Below are 25,830 nucleotides of genomic sequence, written 5' to 3'. Positions count from 1 at the left end.
GTATTATGTTGGATGCATTACATAACTTTTTGTTTAATCAAAATGAGGGTAAGAATCCCTACCTCACAAACTTGTTGTGAGGATCAAATGGCATGGGTTATCATGTGCCTGGACCATTTAGTTACTTAACAAATACAATCCCTATTATGGAACTCCATCTTGCTGACCACTCACTCAGTTCTTCCGTCTGTATTTTTTTTTCCCCTGAGAATCATTCTCCCATTTTATGATAACAGAATCCTTTTTTTTTTTCCTTTTAAGGAATCATTTCTCCGCCAACCTTGAACTATACAGTTTGCGTAGGTCTCAACCCATCTCCTGTTTCAGCTCTCAGGGTAGATATGTATCTGATCTACACAAGTAACACATCATCTTATATAACCTTGATCTAAGCCAGGGCACTCAGATTCAATTCCTGGAAAGATAGAGATAGAGGCAGACTGGTTTGATGAGGATTCTAAGCTGTTAGAATGTAAGGCTAAGCTGATGATGATGTGCGTTATTGCTACCTATTAGAGAAAACCAACCTGAGAATGGAGCCAACACAGAGGGAAAATAAAACTAATAGATGTAGAAAGTCAGCCGCTATTAACATTATTACTATCAGCCAGTGGGCACTCAATGCAATGCTTAGGTACCAGGCATGTAACCAATTCGCAAGAAACAGCTCATTTAATAAAGTAAGTATTATCCTTATTTTACAGAGAACAGAACTGAGGCACACAGAAGTTAAGTAACTTCCCCACTATCCTTACTTAGTAAATGGCAAAGCTAGAACTCAGAGCTTGAACCTCCAGTCTGCACTGCCTCTAATATAACTGACTTGTGACAGAGTAAAGAGGAAGGCCACGGTATTAGTTAAATAAAATGAAAACACCCATTCTAAGAAGGGCAATATTGTGCTAAGATGTGTTTTATAACATGTCCCATACGTGTAAATTGGTTTAGGAAGCAATCTGAACTCCTTGAAGGGATACTTATATTTGTGTTATCTATAGCAGTACTAACAGCAACCACTGAGATAATATAAGAATAAGCTCTTATATTCCACAAATATTTCACAATTGCCATCGACTGCTTCCAGGGGTGCATGGCTATTGCCACCCCAAATAAAGATATTTCTCAAGCATACCAGCTGATAAGGAAAATATATAAATTCATCTTCATTTTTCTCTATGGGAAATGCTATGCTATTACCCAAGGTCACTTAACAATTCAATTTAGCACTAGAAAATTCCCTGCGGTCTTCAGTCCCTTCCACACCCCTACATCCAGGCTCCAAGCAGAAATGATTAAAGGAGGCTTCTTTTATTATCATTACACCTGCTGAATAATCCTAGATAGCCCCCATAGTTCTTATATAATTTGAAGCAACTAGCTTCAAGCAGTGAGTCTAATAAATATTGCTTTGATTGACACCTTTTCAGCCAAATTTGGAAAGTTGCACAGTCAGAAAATGCAGACCATGTGGACAGAGACCAAGAGAGTTTCATTAACAGTCATGTGCACTGTGTACTTTACAAGGTCTCATGCCCTCTCTGGAAAAACCAACTGAGCTTAAAGAACCCAGGGGGACCATTTGCCAAGCCCAGCTGGAGAGATACACATGCAGGTACAGTTGCCAAAAGAGCTTCAGGTTTTCTCTACTCATCTGCCTGAATGGGCTAGATTTCCAGGACTCACAGCCCCAGCCCAGAAAAGAAGGCCAAGAGGCAGAGACAACAGAGTCAAGTCCATCGATTTAGTAGAGCATAGACGTTGGAGCCAGACTGCCTGCATTTGTATCCTGGCTCTGCCACTTTCTGGCTGTGTGACCTTGGCTAAATTACTTAACCTCTTCATGCCATAGGTTTGCCATCTGTTAATGATGATAATGCAAGGCTTACTTCATAAAATTGTTCTGAGGACTAAATAGCTTTGATGCTTATCACGCGGTTAGGGTTTGAATGGGGAAGATGTGTCCCTCTGTTCCCAAAGGCAGAGAGAGGGGGTACTATTTATTTTACTTGACAGATTAATTAGAATTCATACACAATCATGGGTAAAGCTTTTGTAAAGATACTATTATGACATTTGGTTACAAGGGCTTTGCCAATCAGGCTTTCAGATAGAAGACCCCCATTCAAAGATTAGATAAGAATGGACTGAAATCAGCACCAGCTGAAGCAATGATGGGGTTCATTCAGCTCATAATGCTGTGTGTAAAGAAGACTTTCAGTGAGCAAGAAAATGCTGTGTACCATGTGTCACTCCACAAGGGAAACCTTCTCAGCTTAATTCTTTTCCCTTGGCCTTCTTTTGCATTCATGTTTTTCTTTGTTTCTATCGGTAGGGACTAACTTGGATCCAGTCCGCTGTGAATTTCAACTTTCTATCTTCTATTGCTGGTTTCATGTAGAGATATTTTCAGTCATTTGGAAGCAGGACTCGAGGAAAGATGTGTTCCTCACACTTTCTCATTGGCAAAGCATCAACTCCATTTCCAGGCTAAATTAGGAGGACCACATCAATTTATTTTAGTCCTTCGTTTGTTCCTTTTCTGAGGCCTTTCCATGCAAATATAACACCAAGTGAAAAAGAGAATGAAAAAGAGGGACGTGACCCCTTCTTCCAAAAAGTGACTTTATAATTGACAGGCAAAACACATAGAGGTGGAAGGTCATGAATAAGGGGCAAAATGCGTAAGAGAGGAAGAGAAGAAATGCTGATCACAGAAGGGAGATTCAGTGATAGCTAGAGCTGAATTCCTGGAGAAGAGGCAGGCCAATCTGGACACAGAAAGCCAGGCTCAAGCCATTCCTGAGCCAGAGCAGCGGTAGAAAGAGCTTCCGTGAAACAAAAACCCCCTGCAATAATAAAAGTCTTTTTATGATGGGGAAAAAAAGAAGTAGCATTCCATATAGAAGTCTCTATTTGAGCCAGTTTGTTTGCAAATAGCTTGTTTCACTTTTTTCAGGCAGTTTCACCAGCGTGTTAAGAGATTTCACTCACGCAGGTGCAGGTCTCGGGCTTTCAAGTCCCATGGGGATTTTAAGGTAGTCTTTGAAAATAAGAAATACAAAAATGCATTCCACTTAGAAGTGTATGTAAGTCCGAAGGATGATGAGAGGCAATGTGATTTCAAGAGGAGTAAAGGGGAGACACCTTTTACTGCCCTAGTTGCAGGAAGCTCATTGGCTTCTAAAAGGTCACTGCCCACAATGATTATGAATGATGTTAACAAGGGATATTTAAACTCCTGTCTGAGCCAGTTCTTTATAGCACTGTTTATACCAGCAAAAGACTGAAAACAATTTAAATGGATTTTCCATAGGCAGATTAGATAAATTAGGGTAAGGTAGAGTCACATCTTTTGGCAGGGGTTAGGCTGTAAATTCAAAAGGGACTGACAGGTAATGCTAAAATTACACTAGAATGTTCCATACTTTGTTCTTACTTTGCCAGAATCTAGGCTCTTGGAAACTCAAAAGCCAAAAGGAACCCGTGTCATATCCGTGATTTTTTGTTTCCAATTGGAATCACCCATTCCCATGGAGGTAGTTTAATCAGGAAGATGGGCTCAAGTGGTTAAAAAACAAAATGTTATTACTTTCTTTGCCTCCTTTTTTCTTTTGCTGGTCTCTTCTCTTCCCTCCGATCCTCTCCTCACCTATCCCCTCCCCTTCCCTCTCCCTCTTCCTCTCTCTCTTTCTGTCTCTCACCCCCCATATTTTTCTTTACCCCCACACACTTCCCACCAACATATATAGTTTATTTTTGTACATCAAATAAGCCTAAGATTCACCTCTAATCTATATCCTTAGCGAAAAATTATATATAACCATTTAAAATAATTGATGACATGTATTGTTAACTACATCCCCTCAAAAACAAAACAAAACAAACATGAACACGAAGAAAAGTGTACATAAGCTAACATTTATGTAAATGAAAATTTATGGACTGAATGTTTATGTCCCTCTCCAATTCATATGTTGAAGCCCTAACCCCCAAAGTGATAGTACCCGGAGATGGGGTCTTTAGGAGGTACTGAGGTTTAGATGAGGCCATGAGAATGGACCCCCAGGATAGGATAAGTGTATGTATAAGAAAAGGAATGGACCAGAAATCGCTCTCTTTCCACCATGTGCTGGATGCTCAGTGATTACTTGGGAACCGTCACCCTTTTTCTCCTTCTTCCTTTTGTAATGGGAATATCTATCTTATGCCTATCCCACTATTGTATTTTGGATGCTCATAATTTATCTGGTTTCACAAGTTCACTGATGAGAGAAATTTTGCCTCAAGAAGAATCACACCATGAGTCTCATCCATATCTGAATGAAATGATATTCAGATGAGATATTGGACTTTAGACTTTAATGCTGATGTTGGAGCAAGTTAAGACTTTTGGGGCTGTTGGGGTGGAATGAATGTATTGTGCATGTGAGAAAGATATGAATTTGGAGGGGCAAAGGGTGGGAATGCCATGAACTGATTTATGCCTCTGATTCATATGTTGAAACCCTAATCCCTGATGTGAGGGTATGAGGAAGTGAGGCCTTTGGGAGGTAATTAGGTTTAGATGAAGTCATGAGTGTGAGGCCCCTATGATGGGATTAGTGTCTTTATAAAAAGAGGAAGAGGCACCAAAGCTCTCTGTCTCTCTTCCCACCATGTGAGGACACAGCAAGAAAGCAGCCCTTTGCAATTCCTTCACCAGGAACTGGATCTGCCAGCACCTGGATCTTGGACTCCCCAGCCTTCGGAACTGTGAGAAATAAATGCATTCTTTAAGCTACACAGTCTATGGTATTTTTGCTGGAGCAGTTTAAACTGAGTAAGAATATATTTGATAATTCATAGAACATTTCTAGAAGGAGAAGTAAAAATCTAAAAATATTGGCGGAGAAATATGAGAAGAAAGTCCAGAAAACTTGAACTCAGGAGTGGGAGGCAGATCTACTTTTAGACTAAGTAAGATCTACTTATTTACACTGAAAACCTTTATTTGAACATGAAATATATGTGTATAAATGCTTTGAAGTTATAAAAATAACTATTAATTTTTTTTTAAATGTCTGTCTCGCAAGTGTCATCAAACTATAACAAAACAACAGTTACAAAGCCCCTGCTGCTCACTAATCTCAGTGATCTATTTTGGGTTTATTAAGAAATTTGTGACACAGCATTAACATTTCCTTAAAACGTTCCCTTAACATTCCCTTAAAGTGTCACATCCTACCTTAGGGGGATGTGGGCATATCCTTGTAAGAACAGACTTCATGTGAAAGTCCTGGGTGAGAAGATTCCAGTGCTCATTTACCAGGTGATACCATACTAAGCTGCAAAATAAAGTAAGACTTACCAGTAGAACCTGTTTGGTACAACCCCTTCCTGGATAAGCTGCCACCTTCTCCCAAATTCAGCAGAGCTGTATAACTGTAGAGAAAAGAAATTACTTAGCACCATGATCCTATGGTACACACTGGATGTACAAACATCAGTTCATCAAACCAGTGCTACTACTAATAGTACCTACCAGTGATTGAGTACCTGACACATGCAGCTGAGTGCTGCACACATCATCTCTACTCCTCATATACATTCTGCAAGGTGGACATTCATATCCCCACTTTACAGCTGAGAAAACTGAGGCTCAGGAAGATTAAGGGATTGGTTGGAACTCACATGCCCACTAAATATTAGACTGAACCTGGATTCATGTCCCATTCTGCCTGGTGACAAAGTCATATGCAGATCATTGTGACACAAAGAAGTGCAAAGTCTAGACCTGGCTCTCGAGGAGCAGATAATAGAACCTGACTCTAAAATAATGAGAAATGCGTGAAGCAACAGGTGATAAAAGGATGCAGAGGACGGATACGCAGTAGTCAATTAAGGATGCTTTACAGACAGTGTGGAGACAGGATCTAAAGGAATGACAGCATTCAGAGTGACAAACCTGGGACAAGCATTACTCACAAAGGGAACAGCATAGGCAAAAGTGGTGAGACAGGCAGGGATAGGATATGAATAAGTCTGGCTTAGCTAATAAGTTTAGACGCAAATGGGCAACTTACAAAAGGCTTTGGGGCAGCCAGATGGCTCAGTTGGTTACAGTGCAAGCTCTGAACAACAGGGGTGCCAGTTCAATTCTCAGATAGGATAATGGGCTGCGCCCTGTGCAACTAAAGACTGAAAATGGCGACTGATCTTGGACCTGAGCTGCGCCCTCCACAACTCGACTAAAGGACAACGACTTGGAGCTGATGGTCCCTGGGGAAACACACTGTTCCCCAATAAAAAATTGTCTAAAAAGAAAAATCTTTGAATGGCAAGTTAGGGAGACTGGAATTGATCCTGCAGGTAACAGGAGCCAGTTAGTCTTTTTAACAGTAACCAGAGGAACTTCAGGCTGTAGCAGCAACCCACATTGACTAAGTTCTGACTTAGACATCCCAGTGATTCTCATGTACTATTTCATTTAATCCACACACCATCCCTGTGATATAGTCGTATGAAGTCATCATGACCATTTTATGGATGGTGATACAGCTGGTAAGAGCTCATGTCCATTTGCTACACTGCTTCTGTACTCTTCAAGGGCAACTTCATAGAAACACTGCTCATGAGACAGGGTCGAACCCTCCACTACTACACCCCCTCTCAATGTCTTTCTTCTCTCATATCCTATTCTTCCTTGCTTACTTGTCACCCCAGCTCCTCTTCAATAATATCTGACCGCACCATGGAACCCTCTTGTGCCTCCAGAAGTGTCCCCTGATGGCAGCCCAGAGATTCCTTTTGCTGCAGGCATCCCGGTTCCCACTAGGCATTTGGCTACTGACTTGGGGGGAAAAAAAGACCATTTAGAACAACTTTCTGCTATGTGCCTGGTCTACAACCCACTCACACCCCCAATCCCACAGTGAGTGAATGGTGAGTCACTGTGTACTGACTACCATAATTGCCCGGCGTTGTCCTCTCTTTCCAGCCCCAGCACTCAATAAAGGGTCAAGTGACTCAATAAGTGACTCACCAAGGTTGTGCAGGCACCAGTCATGTCCAAGGAACAAGGCAGCTCAAGTAATGACCCTTGAAAAAGCTTCCTATGCCAACATGTCCATTGGATCAAAACACATCCTAAAGCCAAAAAAAGCTGAAATATCTGGCTGCTAAAGGAAGCAGTTCTATTGGCTCCAACCACACAGTATTTGGGCATCTGGCCAAGGAGAATCTGTGTTTTTTTTTTTTTTTTTTTTCTTTCAAGCATTATTATTTTTTTCTACCCCATCATGTCTGGGGAAGATTTTCCTGGGTACATTTCAAGCTTGATTCACTTTAAGAGTGCTAAGGAGAGAAGTGGACACAGCTCCCCTCATAAAGATAACAGAGAATGGGACAACTCACTCACTCCCTGTTAATTCAGAAGCCAAGCAGCCAGAGTATGCACATCCTGCCTCTTGTCCCCAGCATGTCCGGAACAATCTGCACTTCAATGCCAGACTGGCATAGCAACACTGAGAACCCTACCTGCACCTGGGATTCTGCTGCTCCCTCTCCCCTTACTCTGTCTTTTTGAAAATGCAGAGCCACACTGCTTTCCACGAGCGTAAAGGGAACAGTTCACACGATGCTGTGTGCTTCTGCCTATATAAATGTATGTCAATATACAAATATGTATGCCAATGTAACAGCAGTTTGAAATAATACTAATTCTGTGTGAAGGCTGGACTCACATATACACTGAAAATCATATATAAACTCTGAGAGCTCATATGGCTACACCAAGATATTGCTTATCCCTGCTCTCATGCAGAATGCATCTCCGTGTGGAATTGGTGGGTGACAGCATCTGTGTGTGTGTGTGTGTGTGTGTGTGTGTGTGTGTGTGTGTGTTTTCCTTCTGTGTATTTTTAAATTAATTCCTCTAGGCTTGGATTCAAACCTGTGGACCAGTCAGGTATGTCCCATGATATTGGTTTTTATTCTCTTCAAAGGGCTGCTTTGTTATTTGTGAGCATCCAGAGGCCCCTCAAGCAGTGGGTATATCAAATGACCCAATAAACCCAGTCTCTCTTATGCTGAGCTACATCCTTTTCAGTTTCTTCTCTTAAAAGGTATCCTTGGCTCTTGGTGGAGTTGCCTTCGCACCTTCCCCTTCACACCTGGGCTTATTTTCCCTGCCATAGGCCTCCATCAGTGCTATCCACTCTGGCAGAGGTGGCTTCAAGACATCCGCACCTCAATGCCTGTCTTCTGTTTAGGTCGGCATCAAGGCCACCTTTCTATCAACCCTCTCCGACACACTAAAATTCCCAGTGGCCTCATTTCCAAAGAACTGTGGTACAACTACAGATGCCATCAAACTACAGGACACATATTTATATTTAACTTCTTTAGTAGTCTTTCAAGAGAGCCTTCTATAAAAGCAAGAAATTCCTTCTTATCTAAAATCATCCTAAAATATCTGACACCACTCTATATGTTTTTTATGGGAGATTACAGTTTTTTATATGTCAGGAATCACATCCCTCTCTATTTATACAGTGTGTAACCCATAGTAGATGATTAAAGGGGGGAAAATATCAATTTTGCAACATGAAAATCCCCTAGTGATGAATCTACTTAGTAAAATACCCAGGTTTCCCAATGGATGGACAAAGGTAATTTGTCAGAGGACTATGTTTTGCTTCCATGGATCCAAAGCTAGAGGCCTATAGCTAAAACTAACAAACAAACAAGAACTGTAAATGTCAGTACATTTGAAACTCCCAAGGATTTGCAGCAAGTAGTTCTTGCATATTCATTCACCACTGGACAAAGCTGCTACGTACACTCCACCTACTACTTCAAATGTTTCCCCCCTAAGAAGTTAATTGTCCAGCCTGGTGTTCTACCAAGAAAAGGAGGACATGACTCACAGCCATTCAAGTTAATGTGTTAATTAAACCTGCAGAGTCTAACTGCAAAGTTCTGCTCCACAAAGAAGGGAATGGCATCAAAGCCTTTTATGCACTGACTGTCTGGGCTGCCAATGGAAAGCTTTGCGTTTAGAATGCGTCAACATCCTTTAATAAAATCCACAAAGTTGGCAGCACCTAAATAAGATATATTTCCCTCCCTGTGTGTCTCCAGCTCCGCGGTTTCTTTGGACTGTCAGAACACAGAACTGGGAGCTCCGTATCATCCCTCTCTGTCACATCAGAGACAGCAATGCTGAGCCTTGAGGAAGATCAGAGAGAGGATGAGAGAATATCTGAACCAGTTTTAGGAGAACAATGTTCATCTACTAACCGTCTGTCGTGAACTACACAGTGTGATTTGTGGAGGGTTTTGGGTTTTGTTTGTTTCGCAAACCCTGATACAAGAGATTGGGGCGGGGGGGAGGGAGACTGAGGAGTAGAAATTTTAAAAAGGGAGTAGGGAAGGATTTAAGATCAAAAAATCCGTCCTGTCCAAAATCATTCTAAACTGTCTGAGACCACTTCCCTGCCTGTGTAAGTATCACTCAGTAATTCCCTGATCACAAACCCTGTGCTCAGCTTCACTCAAGATCTATCAGCAGCCTCAGGGCCAAACCTAACCCTCCGCTCTGTCATAACGCTGGTCTGGGGCTGTCACCACTGTCCTCCCTGCCAGGCTCTTCTCCTGAATTGTTCTCTCTCTCTCTCTCTCTCTTTCTCTCTCTCTCTCTCCCTCCCTCCCTCCCTCCCTCCCTCTCTCTCTCTCTCTCTCCCTCTCTCCCTTTCTCCCTCCCTCCCTCCGTCCCTCCTCTCACATTGCTGTTTTTTGTTTTTTTTTTACCATCTTCCTTTGTCTGCTGTAAGAATAGTGCAGATAAAAATACAGTTCATTGCAAAGGTTAGTTCTGTTAGGAGCTTTTAACCAATCATTCAATCATCTCTGGGGCCGTCCTCAGGAGGCCTGTAGGGCTGCAAGTTGGATGAGGGACACAGGCTCCAACGGAGGAAAGAGAGGGATGCCGCAGGGGACAAATAGCTTGGACTCAGGAAAGAGCAGAGCTTCGTGGGCTTTGTTCAGGATTCCTAACCTATGGCAGATTAAGATGGGGTGAGAGAAGAGGGCAGGGTATGAGAGCAGCTATTTCCAACTTTCATCTTCCATCTTCTTGCCTTTCACATTTTGGTTGAATCCCTCGCAGAGTACCACCTTTCTTTGAAGAGAAATCCAACTTCCTTATGTTGATGCGAAAGCTTGCTGTTGTCACTACCCCTGGAGGTCTTCTCGATATTCCTAAATTGGATGAATGCAGCCCCTCTTTTCAGATTGTTAGACAGGTACACTTTAGGCATTCTCTTTGGCAGCTAGGAAATTGGTCCAAGGACACAATTCCATAGACAATAAGAATGCTAACAAAGTTTAAGTCTTGGGTTGATGGGGTTGGGAGCAGTTCACCACAAAGCTCCCCATGACGACTTCCCCAGTTAGGAGGCAGGTCCCTGGGCCTCTTCCACACAGGCTCCTGGAGAGGCTTCCACGTTGGCAGATTACTTCCTGCTGTCGGCTCTTTTTAAGGTTGCCTGCTCATGCCTCTTTGCTTCTCTGCCCTTAACATTTTAGAGGCGGGAGGCCTGCACACTGCACTTCATGAAAAGGCTGACAGAAAACCCTGCCAGTTCTATTTTATTTGCTTCAGCCTAATGCTGCCCTGGGGAAGCTCTCATCTACCTCATGATTCTCCACTTCTCACTGCTGTAACTGCACTCTTCTTAGCAAAAAAGAGATGGTGCCTTGAAGATTTCAAATGAATGCATAATGCCAGGCCTGAGGCATTACAAACATCCAGCTCTTTCCTCCACCAACCTCCACAGGAAGAATGAGAATCAATCAGACAATTCCACGGTCTTCCAAAGTATGCCTGGGTTCCACAGCAAGGAGAAGGCCAGAGCTCACTCCCAGGGGAAACCCCATTCCATGGTACCTACAATAATTTCATAAAACTTCACTAAGTGCTGACACGAGTCTTTTCTTGGCTGTTGAGTACAGAGATGACCATTGAAGAACCGTGGTGAAAGCACCATGGTGACCATTCAAGACCAGCTCCCAAACCCTGAACAGATGTAAGTTACTTGAAGAAGCTAGCTTGTCAGGTTATATCACAGACAATGTCAAGTAACATGTACCGTTTTGTTCAGAGCGCTACAGCGACCAGTGCATGAGAGGACAAGTTAGAAATCTGCTAAAGATTTCAAGGTGGGCCTAGGAGTACAGTTAAACTTTCTCAATACAAGATGTGGAGAAGAGTGTTCCAGGGCAAACAGGTCAGTCTGAGCAAATTAACAGTGTAGCTAAGCTCAGAGTGGTGTTGCTGTTTTTCTTTTGTCCACTGCAAAAGACCCAGCTTGGTGGGGATACGAAAAGAAGAGAGAAGTGGCAACTAGAGGCTGCATATGGAGCCTGAAAGTAGGCTGGATAAATGCAATGCTACTGTAACTTGTGGGAGCTAATGTACACTGGATCCAAATGTTAACGAGGTCAGAAGACAAGAGCACAAAGGCTGAGTGTTGGGGTCTTGCAGATGAAGAGTGACCAAGATGATGACACATCACTGGCTCCATCAATCTCTCCTAGGCTGAACTTATCCAATCTGTCACCTGATATTCCCCAGCTGTCATTAGAGTCTGTCACATGCCCCACAGTTGGGTTGGGTATTTTGAGACAGCTTGGGGCATCAGACATATGGAACTGGGCTGGCTGGGAAAGAAAAGAGTTAAATTGTGACCATGGGCCATTCAACTTGCGGACACTTCCTGTGCACCCAGGTCTGGAGGTATAATAGGAAAATTATGAGATGGAATCTTTGCCTAAAAGGTTCTATAATATAGATGGAGAAATAAATACAAGATAAATAAAATAATTCGAAGTTAAGATAGGGATCTATATCACTCATCCCATATAATCATGCCATAGTTTAAATGCATAGGAGCAGCTCAGCAGTTTTGAGAGATAAAAGTAAGCAGAAAAAGAACATTGTCACTCGGAACATAATTGGAACTGTGTGTCAGTAAGATGAATCCATTAGCAGTGTGAAGACAAAAAAGGAGGAGAGATATCAGTTAGAAGGTGAGTACTACAGGGCAGAGGAGAGATGAGCCTGGATTAGTCGGGGCCCCTGGGTGTGAGAAGAAGAAAAGGGAACAATATTTTAAAAGTAAACAAACAGAACTAAACAAATTTTTAAAAGATATGACCAGATGTAGAGCATAAGAGAGGGTCACTTCTGAAAGTGCCTGTCATTTCCCCGGGCAAGGGGAGAATTTACATGCAGACCCCTGGACCTGAAGCTGGGGCAAGATTGGAGGAGCAGATGTGCAGAGGTCACAATACTTGTGTCTCTCCACGTGTCACTAGCTGGTCTGCTGAATCACAAGGGGAGCCAGTCAGCGACCATTGCTGTCTTACTCTGGTTCTTCCCTCTCCCTCCCTCTCCCATGTGATCCTGAAACTACAATCCCTCTTCCACTGTGAAATTCAGCTCTTCAAATGGGTACCACGGCATCTGTCAGAGGAAGTAGGTCTCATGGCAGGTTGGGCAGGAAGAAGACGGCTAAATAAAAATAGGGGGAAAAAAGGGGGTCATTAAAAGGGGGAAAAAAATCTCAGTGGTTTTTCTAGGGAGGCCAGTGTATGGTGAAGCTAGGACTGAGAGTGACGATGGTCAAATTAGAATCAGACCCCTAGCTCTGCCATCACTTGACATGCTACCAGGAGGAATCTTCTTAACCCCTTGGAGCCTCCGACTCCCCAAATGCCAAACAGGCACAATGATACATTTTCTGTTTGCTATAAAAATCAAGGTGAGAGGTCCATGTGAATCGCCCAGTACAGTGCTTGCCAGAGAGCAAATGGTTGATGCTAGTTCTCTCTCTCCTGCCTTTCTACCACCAATTCTTGCTTTCAGACCCTAAGGAGGGGAGGGATGGCAGGGAGAAGCAGATATGATTGCCTTTTTCTTCCAGACGTTTGGGAAGCACAGAAGAATTTTAGACAACGCTTGTATGTCCCCAGCCTCTGAGGTTGATTGCTGCTTAGCATGGCCTTTTTTGGAACAGCTGAGGCCCCTCTGGTTCACAGCTATTCATGTTCTGGGATGTTTTCTCATCATACCTGCAGTCAGGTCAGCCAGGGAGGCACTGGAGTTGAGCAAGTCAGGAGAATGAGAGCCTGGGAGATCTGTGCTTGCGCCTTTTCATCCAGTGATATTTTATACTAATGGTATAGCTCAGTTAAGGAATCGGGGAATTTTAGGAGAGCACCTGACTGCTGGTTTCTTTTCCTCTTGCCAGCTATGAGATCCTGGCGTGGGTGCTCTGGATCTCTTGGAACACTGAATGTGCCATTTGTAATCTGTACTTACAATATCTTATTACACTGAAGATGGGAGGCTGGCAAGATAACACTTTTAATTCTTTTTTAAATGTGAAAACCATACAGTCATAAATTCACAAAATGTGTCTGTTCATGAGGTGAAGAATTCCTCATTCCCCAAAATACTCCCTCCCTTCTCAACATCGTTGGTGGCAGCCATTCTTGATGAGGAAGAACGTAGGAACGTCTGAGCATTACTAGATTTCTAAAGGTCCATCTTTAGAGAAAGGTCTTTTCTGGGTAGCCCTTCAGCTCATTTAAGAGGTCCATGCTCTCTTAGGATATCAAATGTCCTTCAACTTCCCCAGACTGGTGCCTGGATTAAGGAGTCACCTTAATCCATCAGACAAATGCTGATGGGTTGACTAGATTAAAAGAACTGGACAAAAAGCTGCAAAAGCCAAAATATATCAAATAGCCTCGTTGTTCCTGTCCAAACCTTAATCCCAATCACTCTTTTTAAAATCTCTATTTGTCCTCATTCTTGCAGTCCATTTCACTCAAATCATTAGGAATAGAAATAACTGTCCAAGATAGCAATTGAAAAAATAGTGACACAAACTGGTTATTCAAGGTATCTAAGGTGAACTCAGGTTGTCCTTATTTGCATATGATGGTATTTCCGCTTGAGAGTTTGTTTTATAAACAAGCATGGGGGTTGACATTTAAGCAAGTTCCCTGGTTTCCACTCTAATTGCCAGTTTTATACTTAGATACTTAAATTATTTACATATTCATGAGATTAGAAATCAGCTCTGATATTGGGAAATTTCAAGCACATGGAAATCCTGCCAAACCAGCATGGTATATAATGTTCAACATATTTCTTATAAATAATTGAGCGCCTTTTTACTTAAAGCAGTGCCTTAGGGAAACATGATGGCATTAGGTAGATATCAGTTTCCTAAGTGTTTGTGCTTGTGCAGAAATCATCTGAATATCTCTAGAGAATTGAATTTCAAAGAGACATGTATCTTTTACTTCAATTTGCCCTTTGACATTAAGGGGCTGCTAGGCTTATTGAAAAACACAGGTCCTGTGAAGACAAATACTAAAATATTTAATGGTTTACAGTTATTATAATCAATAATATTTTCTGAATACTATTTATTAGTTCTTCCTTGCTCCATTCATTCTGGTTCCATTGTACCTTTTAGTGATTGGCTAAGAAGGCATCCAACATTGACTAAAGTGCCTATAACTTCAGGTACTGAAAAGATACTGGACTACTGCTCAGGCAGCCTTGTGTCTACATCCAGCTACTCTCTACCAGGTGGCCTATCTCTTAGGTCTCTGAATAGTACGTACATTGGCTAGGACCTATGCAATGCTTGCTATATGTCAGGCTCTGCTCAGTGTTAAGTGTTTTACATATGCTATGTCAGCATCCTCAGACAGTGCTGTGGAACAGGTACTGTTATTGCTACTTCCACTTTACAGTTGGAGAAACTATAAAGTTAAGTGGCCTGCTGCAGGTCACGCAGCCATTGGTAGGGCATGACAGAGTAGTGAGCTGATGCTCTTCCCTAGCTTGGTGTATTATCTGTCAGTGGTAAGAAACCCATGTGACTGAATTTTGGAAAATAATGACATCTATTCCTTTATTAAGTGTCATTATTTCCTAGGAAACGCCCGACATTCCAAGCAGCTAGGATAAGCAATGTCCCTCTCTTGGGGCCCAGTCAGAAAAAGGAATGAAAGATATATATACATATATATGAAATGTATATGAAACTGTTTAAATAAAATTTCGGACTGGGAGAGAGAAGGAGAGAACTAAAAATAGTTCTTGTTTTAAAAAAAATGCACTTTTATGCAAGTTACTAAAATTCTATTACATGTTATCAAAACATTGGCCATATTATTTTCCTTTCCTATCAATATATGGTTGTAACTCATTCAGCCTTCATTTATGCAGAGAATTGTGGCTAGTAATATTTCGGGTTGCAATTATTTGTGAAAAAAAGCTTCCTTGTCAAAATGTTTCCCCCCTTTAAAATCATGTCTTGGTTTTGCAAGTACTTACCCATATAGACCAAAATACTGAAGGTGAGGCCAACATGCAAGATTTAGGATTTTTTATTTTTTTCATAAACTGTGATTCTCTGAAATACAGAGGAGATCAGGCATCATACAGGTCCCCACGTGGTATTACCTGGATTGTTGACTCCTGGAGCTCTAGAATAACTGCGAATATAAACTTGGGAACATTCCACAACTGCCACAAAATGAAGGGTGGCCCACCAAAGTGTCTTAAATGTTTTATACTCCCTTCACTGAATTGATCACTCATTTAGATGGATGTTTTTAAAAACCACAAAACATCTTAACATCTCCTGAAATAAAGGAGATAGAACCATGAGCAGGAACCAAACAAAGATGATGGGAAAGATAGAAGTAAAAGTGATTTGGGGACTAATATACAAGGCAGCAGATCAAGTTGATTTGCCTTGCACCACTTCTGTTTTAAATTTTGTAAGCAATTAAAAATAAAATACCACATTTCAAACAAAGCAGGATTACTTTTCTCAGAAAAAAAATCTGAAGGTCAGGTGACATTGGAAGTGCCATCCTCTGTGGCGAGAACAACAGTCAGGAGTTTACCAGTATGCCCCCTTCTAAATGAATACCTGCTCTCCAGTTTCCCACAGCTCAGATCCAGCCATGTCCTTCAGTTAGATTTCATACTTGTCTGTGTGGGAACTGAGGTCACGGCCCAGGTGGGCTCACACCTCCACTGGGGGGTAGGAGAAGCACAGGCCCAGGACCACAAAAAAGTAGTGCCCCTTGCTGATGGGGAGGGCCAGCAGGCCCTTTTACAGAGCAAGCCAAGGAAGAGACATTGCTGGCCTGGGTAGGAGAGCAAGGGCGCCTCCCCTCCTGAGCTACTCAGGAACCTGAGTCCCGGAAGTGTTCAGTAGGTCTGGGCAGACTCCCCCCTTTACAAACCACTCCTCCAGTACAACCACAGAGAGACCAGGAGCTCAGCGCCTGAGGATGATCTGAAACGCTGCGGTAGATGTATATTCTTGTACTTTTCTCCTGTTTGGGTTTCTTTTTTTTTTTCTTTCAGTCACATCTGCGCTTTGTTTTCTCTCATTTCAAATGTTTCCCAACACATCATGTTTAGTGAGGTGTTTAAGACAGACTGAGAGATGCCGTTGGAGGCAGTGTTTTATAGTACAGTGTGTACACTCGTTTATCTCCAAATTAAAACAAAGATGTAAGCTGGCAGACTCAGCCTGCTGCTGAGCCTTCCTTGGGTGGTTTTCTGTATTGAAGCAAGAAAGTGGGGGAAAACAAGCAATAGAATGAAGAACTGAATCTCTGTTGTCCTACTCTCTTGGTTTCTTAATGTGAAGAGAAACCAAAAGAATGAGCAGAATGTTTGGTTTGCCTATTGCTTAATTACAGACAGAAAGAAAAAAAAATACAGAAATAAATAAAGCAAAACAAAATTTTGGTTCTCCTATAATAAACATCATGGGATTCTTCAGTGTCCACAGTGATTCACTGTTATTTTCTGTTTGTTTGTTTGTTTGTTTGTAAGAAGTAGAAGGTGTTTGGCTTTACATGACCATTGTCCCTCTTCCCATTTGGTATAAAATTTTCATGAAGTCTGTTATGTTTATTTTCCTGGAAATTCCAGGGTTTTTCTAACAGCACATCCTCAAATAGACCCTTCAGCGGCCAATGGTATCTAGTTCCTATTTCTACAACATTTAAGTCCCCCAACGAAGCTTCCTAAGCAGCCAGGCAACTTCTTTTAGAACTTGAAAGGGAAAAAAAAATGTCAGAAACTTTCCCTTCAGTCATTCTAGTGGTGCCTGGAGAGCTGAGTACCAATTCAAGTAAGTGTCACCTTCTGGCAACCACCTAGACACCAAATACCATAGACAGATTTTTCTCTCTAAGAAAAAAGACTAAAACATCAACACATCCTGATTTTATGAATTCTGAGGGCATTTGACCATATACAGTTCTCCCTGATTAAAAGGTTTTCTTTTCTTTTCTTTTTTTTCTTTGTTAAACCTGGTTTTCTATGGCAGTGATGGCTAGAGAAAACTCTATCTCGGGCCAGAAAGGACAATCTGCTCAACAAAACTCTTTGAGTCTCTAAAAATGCTCACATCACAAAGCCTCCACTGGCTGTTCAGGCATTCAAGATGAAATGCAGCCAGACTACAATTCCGCAGTACCGTCTGTACGGGCTTGATTCTACAAGCCAGAGATCCAGCCTCTGTCCTCAGGGCCTTCAGGTTTCACTCACCGAAGGAGAGAAAAGCGATGACTGGGAAATAAGGGGGAAATGAAGGTATCTATGTATTCAAAAGAGGAAGAGTATGTCTGAAAAGGCAACGAGAACAGCATACATGGAAAGAGAGAAAGAAGAGAATTCTGTTCACAGGTAAGTTCTGAAAGTATCTTAACAAGATACTTTCTAAGAGACAGAACTTTTTCCTGAAAATTCTGTTCACCATCAGTTTGGTGTAACACAGCATCCAGCAGAGCCAACACTAGCACGGAGGCTAACTAAATTCATAGCTGGGAGTTTTTGCAGCAGCAGCAATGCAGCTGTCACAGATAAATCGATGAGCAATACTTACTGTGTTTCCCGAAAAATAAGACCTAGCCGGACCATCAGCTCTAATGCATCTTTTGGAGCAAAAATTAATATAAGACTTGGTCTTATTTTAATATAAGTCCAGGTATAACGTAACGTAACGTAACGTAACGTAACAAAATATAATATAATAAATACCAGACATAACATAATATAATATAATATACCAGGTCTTATATTAATTTTTGCTCCAAAAAGACGCATTAGAGTTGATGGTCCGGCTAGGTCTTATTTTCGGGGAAACACGGTATATGAAAGATGTTCCTTTTTCCTGGGCACACGTAGTCATCGGTCTGCCACAACAGCATGTGGCCCTCCTTGGTGCTTACAGCTGCATCTCATTAGTGTTAAAGGCTTCATGATTTGTGGGTAGTTGCCAGCTATTATTTCCATATCACTGACCAACCTGAGTGGCGAGAAGGTGTTCTCCACTTGACGTCCAGCCAACCCCATTAGCTAATGGCTCATCCGATGGCTGCAGCTCACTCCTCTCCCAGGTAATGTGCCACTCCTCATTCTGTGATTCCAGCCCTGAGATATGGAGTTCTTCTCCAACCTCTACTTGTACTAGCAGGTTATCTACATTTTTTTTTTCCCTAGGATGATTTCTCCTTCATTCTCTCCTGGAGACACAGAGAGGTTAGCAGAAAGATGGGTTTCCGCCCATCTGCTAATGTCAAGGTATCACCCTTAAGTATGAGAACCCTACCAAATTTCATGTAAGGCTTTATTCCATTCACTGAACTTTGATATGTGGTATCAATTAGTGGGTTTTCCCTTTGGGAAAGTTCACTAACTTCCCAGAGTTTTGGTTCCTGAGCTACATACAGAGCAAAGACTTAAGGCTTCTTCCAGCTCCAAAATGATAGAATTCATTTGGTGTATCATCACAAAAGACACTTTTTGGTCCAGACTGGATGACGATGATATCATCTTAACTGGTCTTTTTGCTTTTGACCTATTACATCTAATGCTTATATTTTTACCAGATTAACTTTTGTAATCTATAGCTCTGAACACATCATTCCACTGACCAAAATTTTCAAAAGGTGCATAATTAGAAAAACAAAAATTATTTTGCCTAACAACCAAACAGTCAAAAGAGTAAATAATCAAGATTTTGCTCCAAAAGTATACAACTAGCACTACCAAATTTCAGTTTCAGCCACACAAATTCACAATCCTATAACCATGTTTTTTTTCTAACTTTGTATTATTGTTTGTGATATTCCTCGTGTAAATGTGCCTGCCCCAACAGAACTATGACATACTAATTAAGGTCCAGAGAAATAATTTCATAAGATCTTTATCTCCTGAACTTTGGGCTGCCAATTTCATATAATCGATCCAGCTCTACTGATTGGGCATCTAGTATGTGTGAATGAGGGTACTGCTTTTTTTGGCCTCTCTTAGATTATTGGTGAACTCGGGTGTATTTAATATTCTCTCCCCAGATGAATTGCATACTCTTTACCACAGTGATTTTATACCAACAGTAAACCAAGTAGAGCACCTAAAATGGATGTGGAGTTTAATATTTGTTTTTCCCCCAATTTTTTGGAAGTGCACCTGCAATTATAATTACGTATCCAAATACATTTTACAGCAAAGGAAGCCAACACGAAGTACTGCTCGCCGTAAGTGGTTGAGCTGGGGCCACAGATCAGAGGTCCCAACTCTTCCAGGGTTACCCACTCTGCCACAGTGATCATGGAAAATACTATCTAAAATGCTGAAACAGGAAGGGTTACATTGTAGGGCATCTCCTTTAGCACAACTGCAAAGATGTATGGTATTCACTTAGCCAGGTAAATCTGGCCCTCACTGTGCCTATAGCATCATGGAGAAAATTAAGCAACTGTCAAATAAAATACAGTAACCCAGTGGGTTAAATGACTAATATTCTGTGTCCTGAGCTTCTCAGCCTCGCCTCTAGCAACTGCACCATCCTGGACCAGATACACTGTGGCTTGACTTCAGAAATTAAATGTACATTCTTCTGAAAGGGTAGCCAAAGTGCTCAAGAGAGGGGAAAAAACACTAATTGTGAATCTCTTATATTTTTACGCTTAATGTGTATTTTATTTGGCAGTAAGTGTGATGCGAATAAAACACCAAACCTAAGAATTTTGCTTTCTACAAAATGTTTGTGTCAGTAGAGACTTTGGAAAGTTGCTTACGCCATTCCACTCTCTTCAGGAAGAACACCACACATCTCTACCTGCCCAGAAAAATAAACCCTAGAATATCCTATTCACTCATGGAAGTCCAGTATTTCTTTAAATATGTATAATGTCTAACACATGAGTCCTCTAAGGAGAATTCTAAGAATGTCTTCACTGAATCATGCATTTCACAAAGAGCATTCCAATATCTCATTATTTTCCTTTTGACTTTTGTGGTAGTCTCTCACATTCGCCTGTGTATGTGATGTTTCTTTTAGTTTAATTGCATTTTCTGTTGCTAGCCTTGTATTCTACCTGGGAATGTGAGTTCCTTAAAAGCAGGGACTATGAATTTTATAGTGTATCTGCAGTATAGAGGACATGATATATTTTATAGTATCTATCCCATAAAATTTATACACATATGCCACACACACATGCCAAGACAAAGAATAGCATAACCTCGTTCAATATTTTCTTTAAAAATGGAACTCTCCATCAACCCAACCAGCACAAGAAGTCATGAGATAACGTGGTTCTAAATAATGTTACCTATGTATGTTATTATTGTTACTGTAGCCATTTATCCCACTATTTTAGCAAATTTCAAGTAGTGTTCTTAACCTTTGGGGGTCATTCTTTCCTTTAAGGTCTGCGAAAAGCTACCCTGGCTATTTATCCAGAAAAGTGACCACCTCTCCACATACACGAAACACTGTCAAAGATTCCATGAGGGTCAGGGGTTCCTGACAGCCTGAAACATCTAAGTTGAGAACTACTTCTCCACAATGAATTCCTTAGTGTCTAGCTTTTCCTGGCATGCTGCTTCAGACGTTTACACAGCTCCAGCTAGGTGACCCGGGATCCTCCTTGCTGCCCCTCGCCCCACTGGTCCATGGTTCGGGCGACTGCGCAGAACAAAACTGATAATGGAGAAGACATATAGACATGATGAACTAGTGGCCTTTTCCCTGGAGCTGTCGTCTCAGACAAGGTAATTGTGCTCACCTTTTGGTCTTGACTGTATGCCAGAATCCAGTCCTCTTGCTTGGGGTGGAAAAGCAAGCTCTGCAGGTAGAAGTTCAGCCGGTACTTCTGATAGGTCGCACCTTCATCTGAGCTGATCAATAAACTGCTCTCAATCTCCGGGTCTGTGAGTAACATAATCTGCAGCAAAGAATTGTTGGGGAAAGAAAACAAGAGAAAGCTAAGTTTACAAATTTCCAAAACTGAAAAATGAGCTAAAATTCTGACACAGGAGAAAGGAAAAAAAAAAAAAAGGCAGGCAAAGAACACTTGGCCAAGCAGGGACCTTGACTCTGTCAGGGTTGGTCTCCTACCTTGGACGAATGCCACAAAATGATTTTCACTAAGAAATGAAAGAGGCAGGACAAGTTGGAAGCAAGAGAGAGGCATTGTCTTCTCTTCTAGAGGGTTCCTTGTTGTTTTCCCCTCACAAGGTTATCTCCTTAAACTGAAATATTTCCCACTGTTCCCCTAACCTCTACACTTCTTCCTACTGAGACTTGTCTACTTTTCATTTGTAGGGGGATAAAAGAGCAAGACTTTTCACAGCCCGTTGTGGGAAAGGTGGGAAAAAATAAAAAGGGGATATAGTCTACTGGGGTTTCTCCCTCACTGCAGCCCTCTGTTCACATCAAAAATATCTCATGCCATCCTACCTTTAGACTGATTTTCTGAGTCTTGAGTCACAGGCTGGGCTTTCTAAAGCCTCCTGTGGGAATTTTACAAAGGCCACTTTATCACCTTCTAACCTAGTGTATAAAAAATTTACTTGTTTATTTTGTTTATTGTCCACACAACCTCTACTAGAACATAAACCCCATAAGAATAGGGATAATTGATATTTCTTGATTATTCTTTCCCACAGGTGTATTCCCGGAAGCTAGAGTGAGGCCAAACATACATTATATATTCAATAAATATTTTTCAAATGAATGGATGGAAAGAGTTTTCAGAATAGTCATGTGAAACTAGAAAGATGCCCAGAACTTTGAGCAGAACCGAATGGCAGTGCCACAGAAAGAATTGGAGGTCCTTCTCAATCTTTGGGCTATTGACAAGACAGTGTGCTCTACATGTGTAAAACTTCACAGCTTAATATGCGTTGCTGTCCCGTTGGGACGGCTAATATTGGCCAGAGTGGTGTGAACAACCCACAACAAGAACAAGATGGAGAGGCTGCCCTGGAAACTGATTTTTATTCTCTCCTTTTATGCCTCCAGAAATGCGAGATAAAATGTGCCATTCCCGACTCTCTGCAGGTGTCCTTTCACTCAAAGTGTGTACCTAATGCCTCCACACAGGTGGCCTTAAGGCTAACCACTGACTTCTTCCCTGTCAACTTATTAATTGGTGCGTTCTGAGCTTGGTTCGCAGAAGCATGAACGATGCCCTTAACATGCGGCTGTATGAAGAGAAATCGCTGCAGCCCTGGGTTTAAGGATTACCAGCCGGGGATGCGGCAGTTCCAGGAAAAGAGGAGGGAAAGGAAAAAAAAAGTTAAAAAATCCAGGCATGTCATAGAAGACTGGAGTGCCAGACAAACACACAGACTTTTCAAGCATTTGGAGGCAATCATAGTAAAACCTCAGAACAGTTAATGTCATCTTTGAACGTGGTGTCCTGTTACTGCAAATGGCACATGAGGATTGCATGCCAGACACACTCAGCCTAAACTGTGTTTATATTATCCAGGTTCCTTACTGTCCTTTCAAACGGCCCTTCTTGAGGAAGAGGAAAGGGACGCAGTGCAGTGAGCGGAATGCTGTGATTGCCAGATGCACTCCGGACAAGATGAAACACACACATAAAATGGGAGGCTGACTGCCTCTCATTCCATGTTCCACTGAAACCACGGTTCCCAACCGTAAAATCTGACAAGGTTATAGTTTGCTCTGTCTCCCATTCACCAAGCAAATCGTATTCCTTCATTGAAAGGCTGACATGGAGCCATCGGGTAATCTGCTACTAAGTAAAAACTCACATGGCTCCATTAAAATCTATTGTATGCATTAAACAAGGCTCCTAAATTCACAAGAATATTTCCAGGTGATTTCATATTTACTGGCACATAAAAGCTCTTGTTTTCAAAGTAACAAGTAAGTCCTCAAATGATGGTATTGCTTTGTGTCTCCAATCACAATTAACAATAATAGATAATACCTTTTGGCACTACTGCCAAAAGTAATTTCCATAATAATATGAAGAGGCTCAGTTTTATAGGTCATCTATTGTCTTAGGCAAAGTGATTTTTCTCCCTCTAATATGCTATTTCCCTGTTAACCAGAATGTTTTCTTCTCTTCCCATGAGTCAAGATCTCACCACATGCTTCTCATGGCAGACCACTTCAGCAAAATAAAAACACTAGACTTACAGAATATCCTCAAATCAAGCTGAGTTTTATTTATCATTCATTTAAAATGTTTTTATACTAATTTATGCTCTAAGTCATCAGCCTTTGTAAGATAATTCTGCATCCAGGTAATACTGAATAAGGGCAGGAGGGAGGAAAAATAATGCATATATTTTCAAACATGGCTACTTAATAATGATTTAATGACATTTCTAGCTTCCTTGCCTTTTTTTTTTCTTGGTACGAAAAATACATAAACCAAAATCTCACCTTCTCTGTATAGTCCTTACTTGACACCCTCTATTTGGGAATTTGACATTTTATTTTATTTTTTATTTTTTGGGGGGACTTTGACATTTTAGAAATAATGAAAGATGTCAGGAAATTCCCCCTGTAAGATTTGTAAGTGTGTCTACATTATACAATCCATCCAATGATTCTTCTCTCAAACCTCTGCTTGAATCCACTCAAAACAAATGGATCAATCTGGATCCATTTTTGTTCAGTCATTTTTTATTGCATGCACAACTTGTAAGATCACCAGTAGAATTCAAAACAAAAAGGAAAAAACTAAATTGCTCATGATTCTATCTATTCAACAGACTAAACAATGCTTGTGTTTCCTTCTACTTCTTTAATCCACATCTATATATCATATCATAGATTGAGCTTTTTATTCTGATTTTTAAAATTTAATATGTTGGCCTATATTTATTTCCAACTGAATGACAAACACAAATGCATGCACACACATTAATACACATCACTGCGTACAACGTATAACTTAATCACAACCTTCAACATAATTAGGTTACAATGGGTAAATTTAATAAATTAATGTTAACTGAATAAGTGAAATCTTATTATTTCAGTCTTCAAATTCACATTCTTTAGTAATTTTATTTCAAATGGATTGAGGTTTGTTCTGTCGCTATAGGTTACTAAAAGTAAATAAGTTAACAAGTAAATAGAGAATTTAAGCAAGATATAAATAGAAAATGTTTAACCTATTGGAGAAAATGAAACACTATAAATAATACATGGAATCCAATCTTTAGACATAAATGATGTTGTTTATAAATAATAAGTCCTATGTTCTCCAGAAGGTGTTCAACCAGGAACTATCAAAATGATAACTTCAAGTTAATGGATACTTCTCAAAAATTAATAGATAGCATTCCGTAAACATGTCCAGTGATCATTGTTTTTACTGGTCTACACTGGCTCTCTATCCACTTCTGGCTATTCAGTTGACTTTGAATAAATGGTTTTTTGCTGTGTGTAATCCTCTGCATTCTAGATGATCTGAATGACAGAATTTTAGAACTTTGTAAAAGGCATGATTCCAAACTTTGCACAGTTCGTGAACTGAGCCCTATAAAAAGAGCTTGGCATAAAAGCTTGGTCCATACACCTTTGTAAATGAATAAATGAATGAGTGAATAGGTGAGTCCTCTTCATCCTTGCCTTCTGCTGAATGCAGCTCATGGACCCCTGTGACACAGTCTGAGTTCTCTTAAGTAAATCCTTACTGTTCTCCTCGGAGGCAAGGAGGGTAGAGACAAGGGAAAGTCTGTCTTTCGGAAAGTAATTCTTCTCTGCTCAGATCGGCCCATGAATGATTAGAACCAGCCTACTTATATCTTCAGGGTGTGCAGATACTGCATTGACTGCATTTGCAGATTAACTCTTTTCCATAGGAAGTCAATAATGGCGACACAGGCTCCCGCCACTCAACTCTAAGCAATCATTCATCATCCACTTCAGGAGGAGAAACTTTATTTGCTTTTCCTAGAGGTGAAAAATGAACATGAAATACAATTTATAGATTTCAAATATGTCACTTCTCATTTTTTTTTTTTTTTTTTTTGGTATTAGTCCTTCTGACAGCTTAGTGTTGTCAAAAATTAAATGTCTCTTCACTCTCCCTGACTTGTTCCAGATTCAACAAATGGCTACATGATGTAATTCTACAAAAGGTTGTTTGGAAACTTTCTTTTTTTTTTTTTTTTTTTTATTTATTAGTTTCAGGTGTACAAGACAAGGTAATACTTAGACATTCATCATTTATATCCCTCACACTGTGAACCCCCCTCCCCCCATCCACTATCCCTCCGACCTCACACTGAACCATCACATCATATATATAAAATTATAGTTGGCATTCATTAATGTTTAGCTTCTGGTGTACAATGCCATGATCAGGTATCCACATTATCCCTGAGGTGGTCTCCCAAATAGGACGCATGTCCATCGGATACCCAACAAAATCTTTACAACATTATTGAAT

The 25,830-nt window shown here is 40.9% G+C and overlaps 1 protein-coding gene across 6 annotated transcripts in view; it reads right to left on the bottom strand.

Moving 5' to 3' along the window:
- SORCS1 (sortilin related VPS10 domain containing receptor 1) overlaps positions 1–25,830 on the bottom strand; it is a 471,564-nt gene that overhangs the window by 154,649 nt on the left and 291,085 nt on the right. For all 6 annotated transcript variants that reach the window (XM_081074044.1, XM_081074043.1, XM_081074040.1 and 3 more), the window contains exons 4-5: positions 21,172–21,330; positions 5,348–5,421 (exon numbers count right to left, since the gene is read on the bottom strand). In XM_081074044.1, the coding sequence (XP_080930170.1) occupies positions 5,348–5,421; positions 21,172–21,330 (233 nt within the window). The remainder of the gene's footprint in view (positions 1–5,347; positions 5,422–21,171; positions 21,331–25,830) is intronic.

The sequence above is a fragment of the Rhinolophus hipposideros genome, assembly GCF_964194185.1.
Source record: "Rhinolophus hipposideros genome assembly, chromosome: 15".
Taxonomy (NCBI): domain Eukaryota; kingdom Metazoa; phylum Chordata; class Mammalia; order Chiroptera; family Rhinolophidae; genus Rhinolophus; species Rhinolophus hipposideros.
Note: the sequence above shows the minus strand (reverse complement) of the source record. Positions and strands in the feature narration are given on the sequence as shown.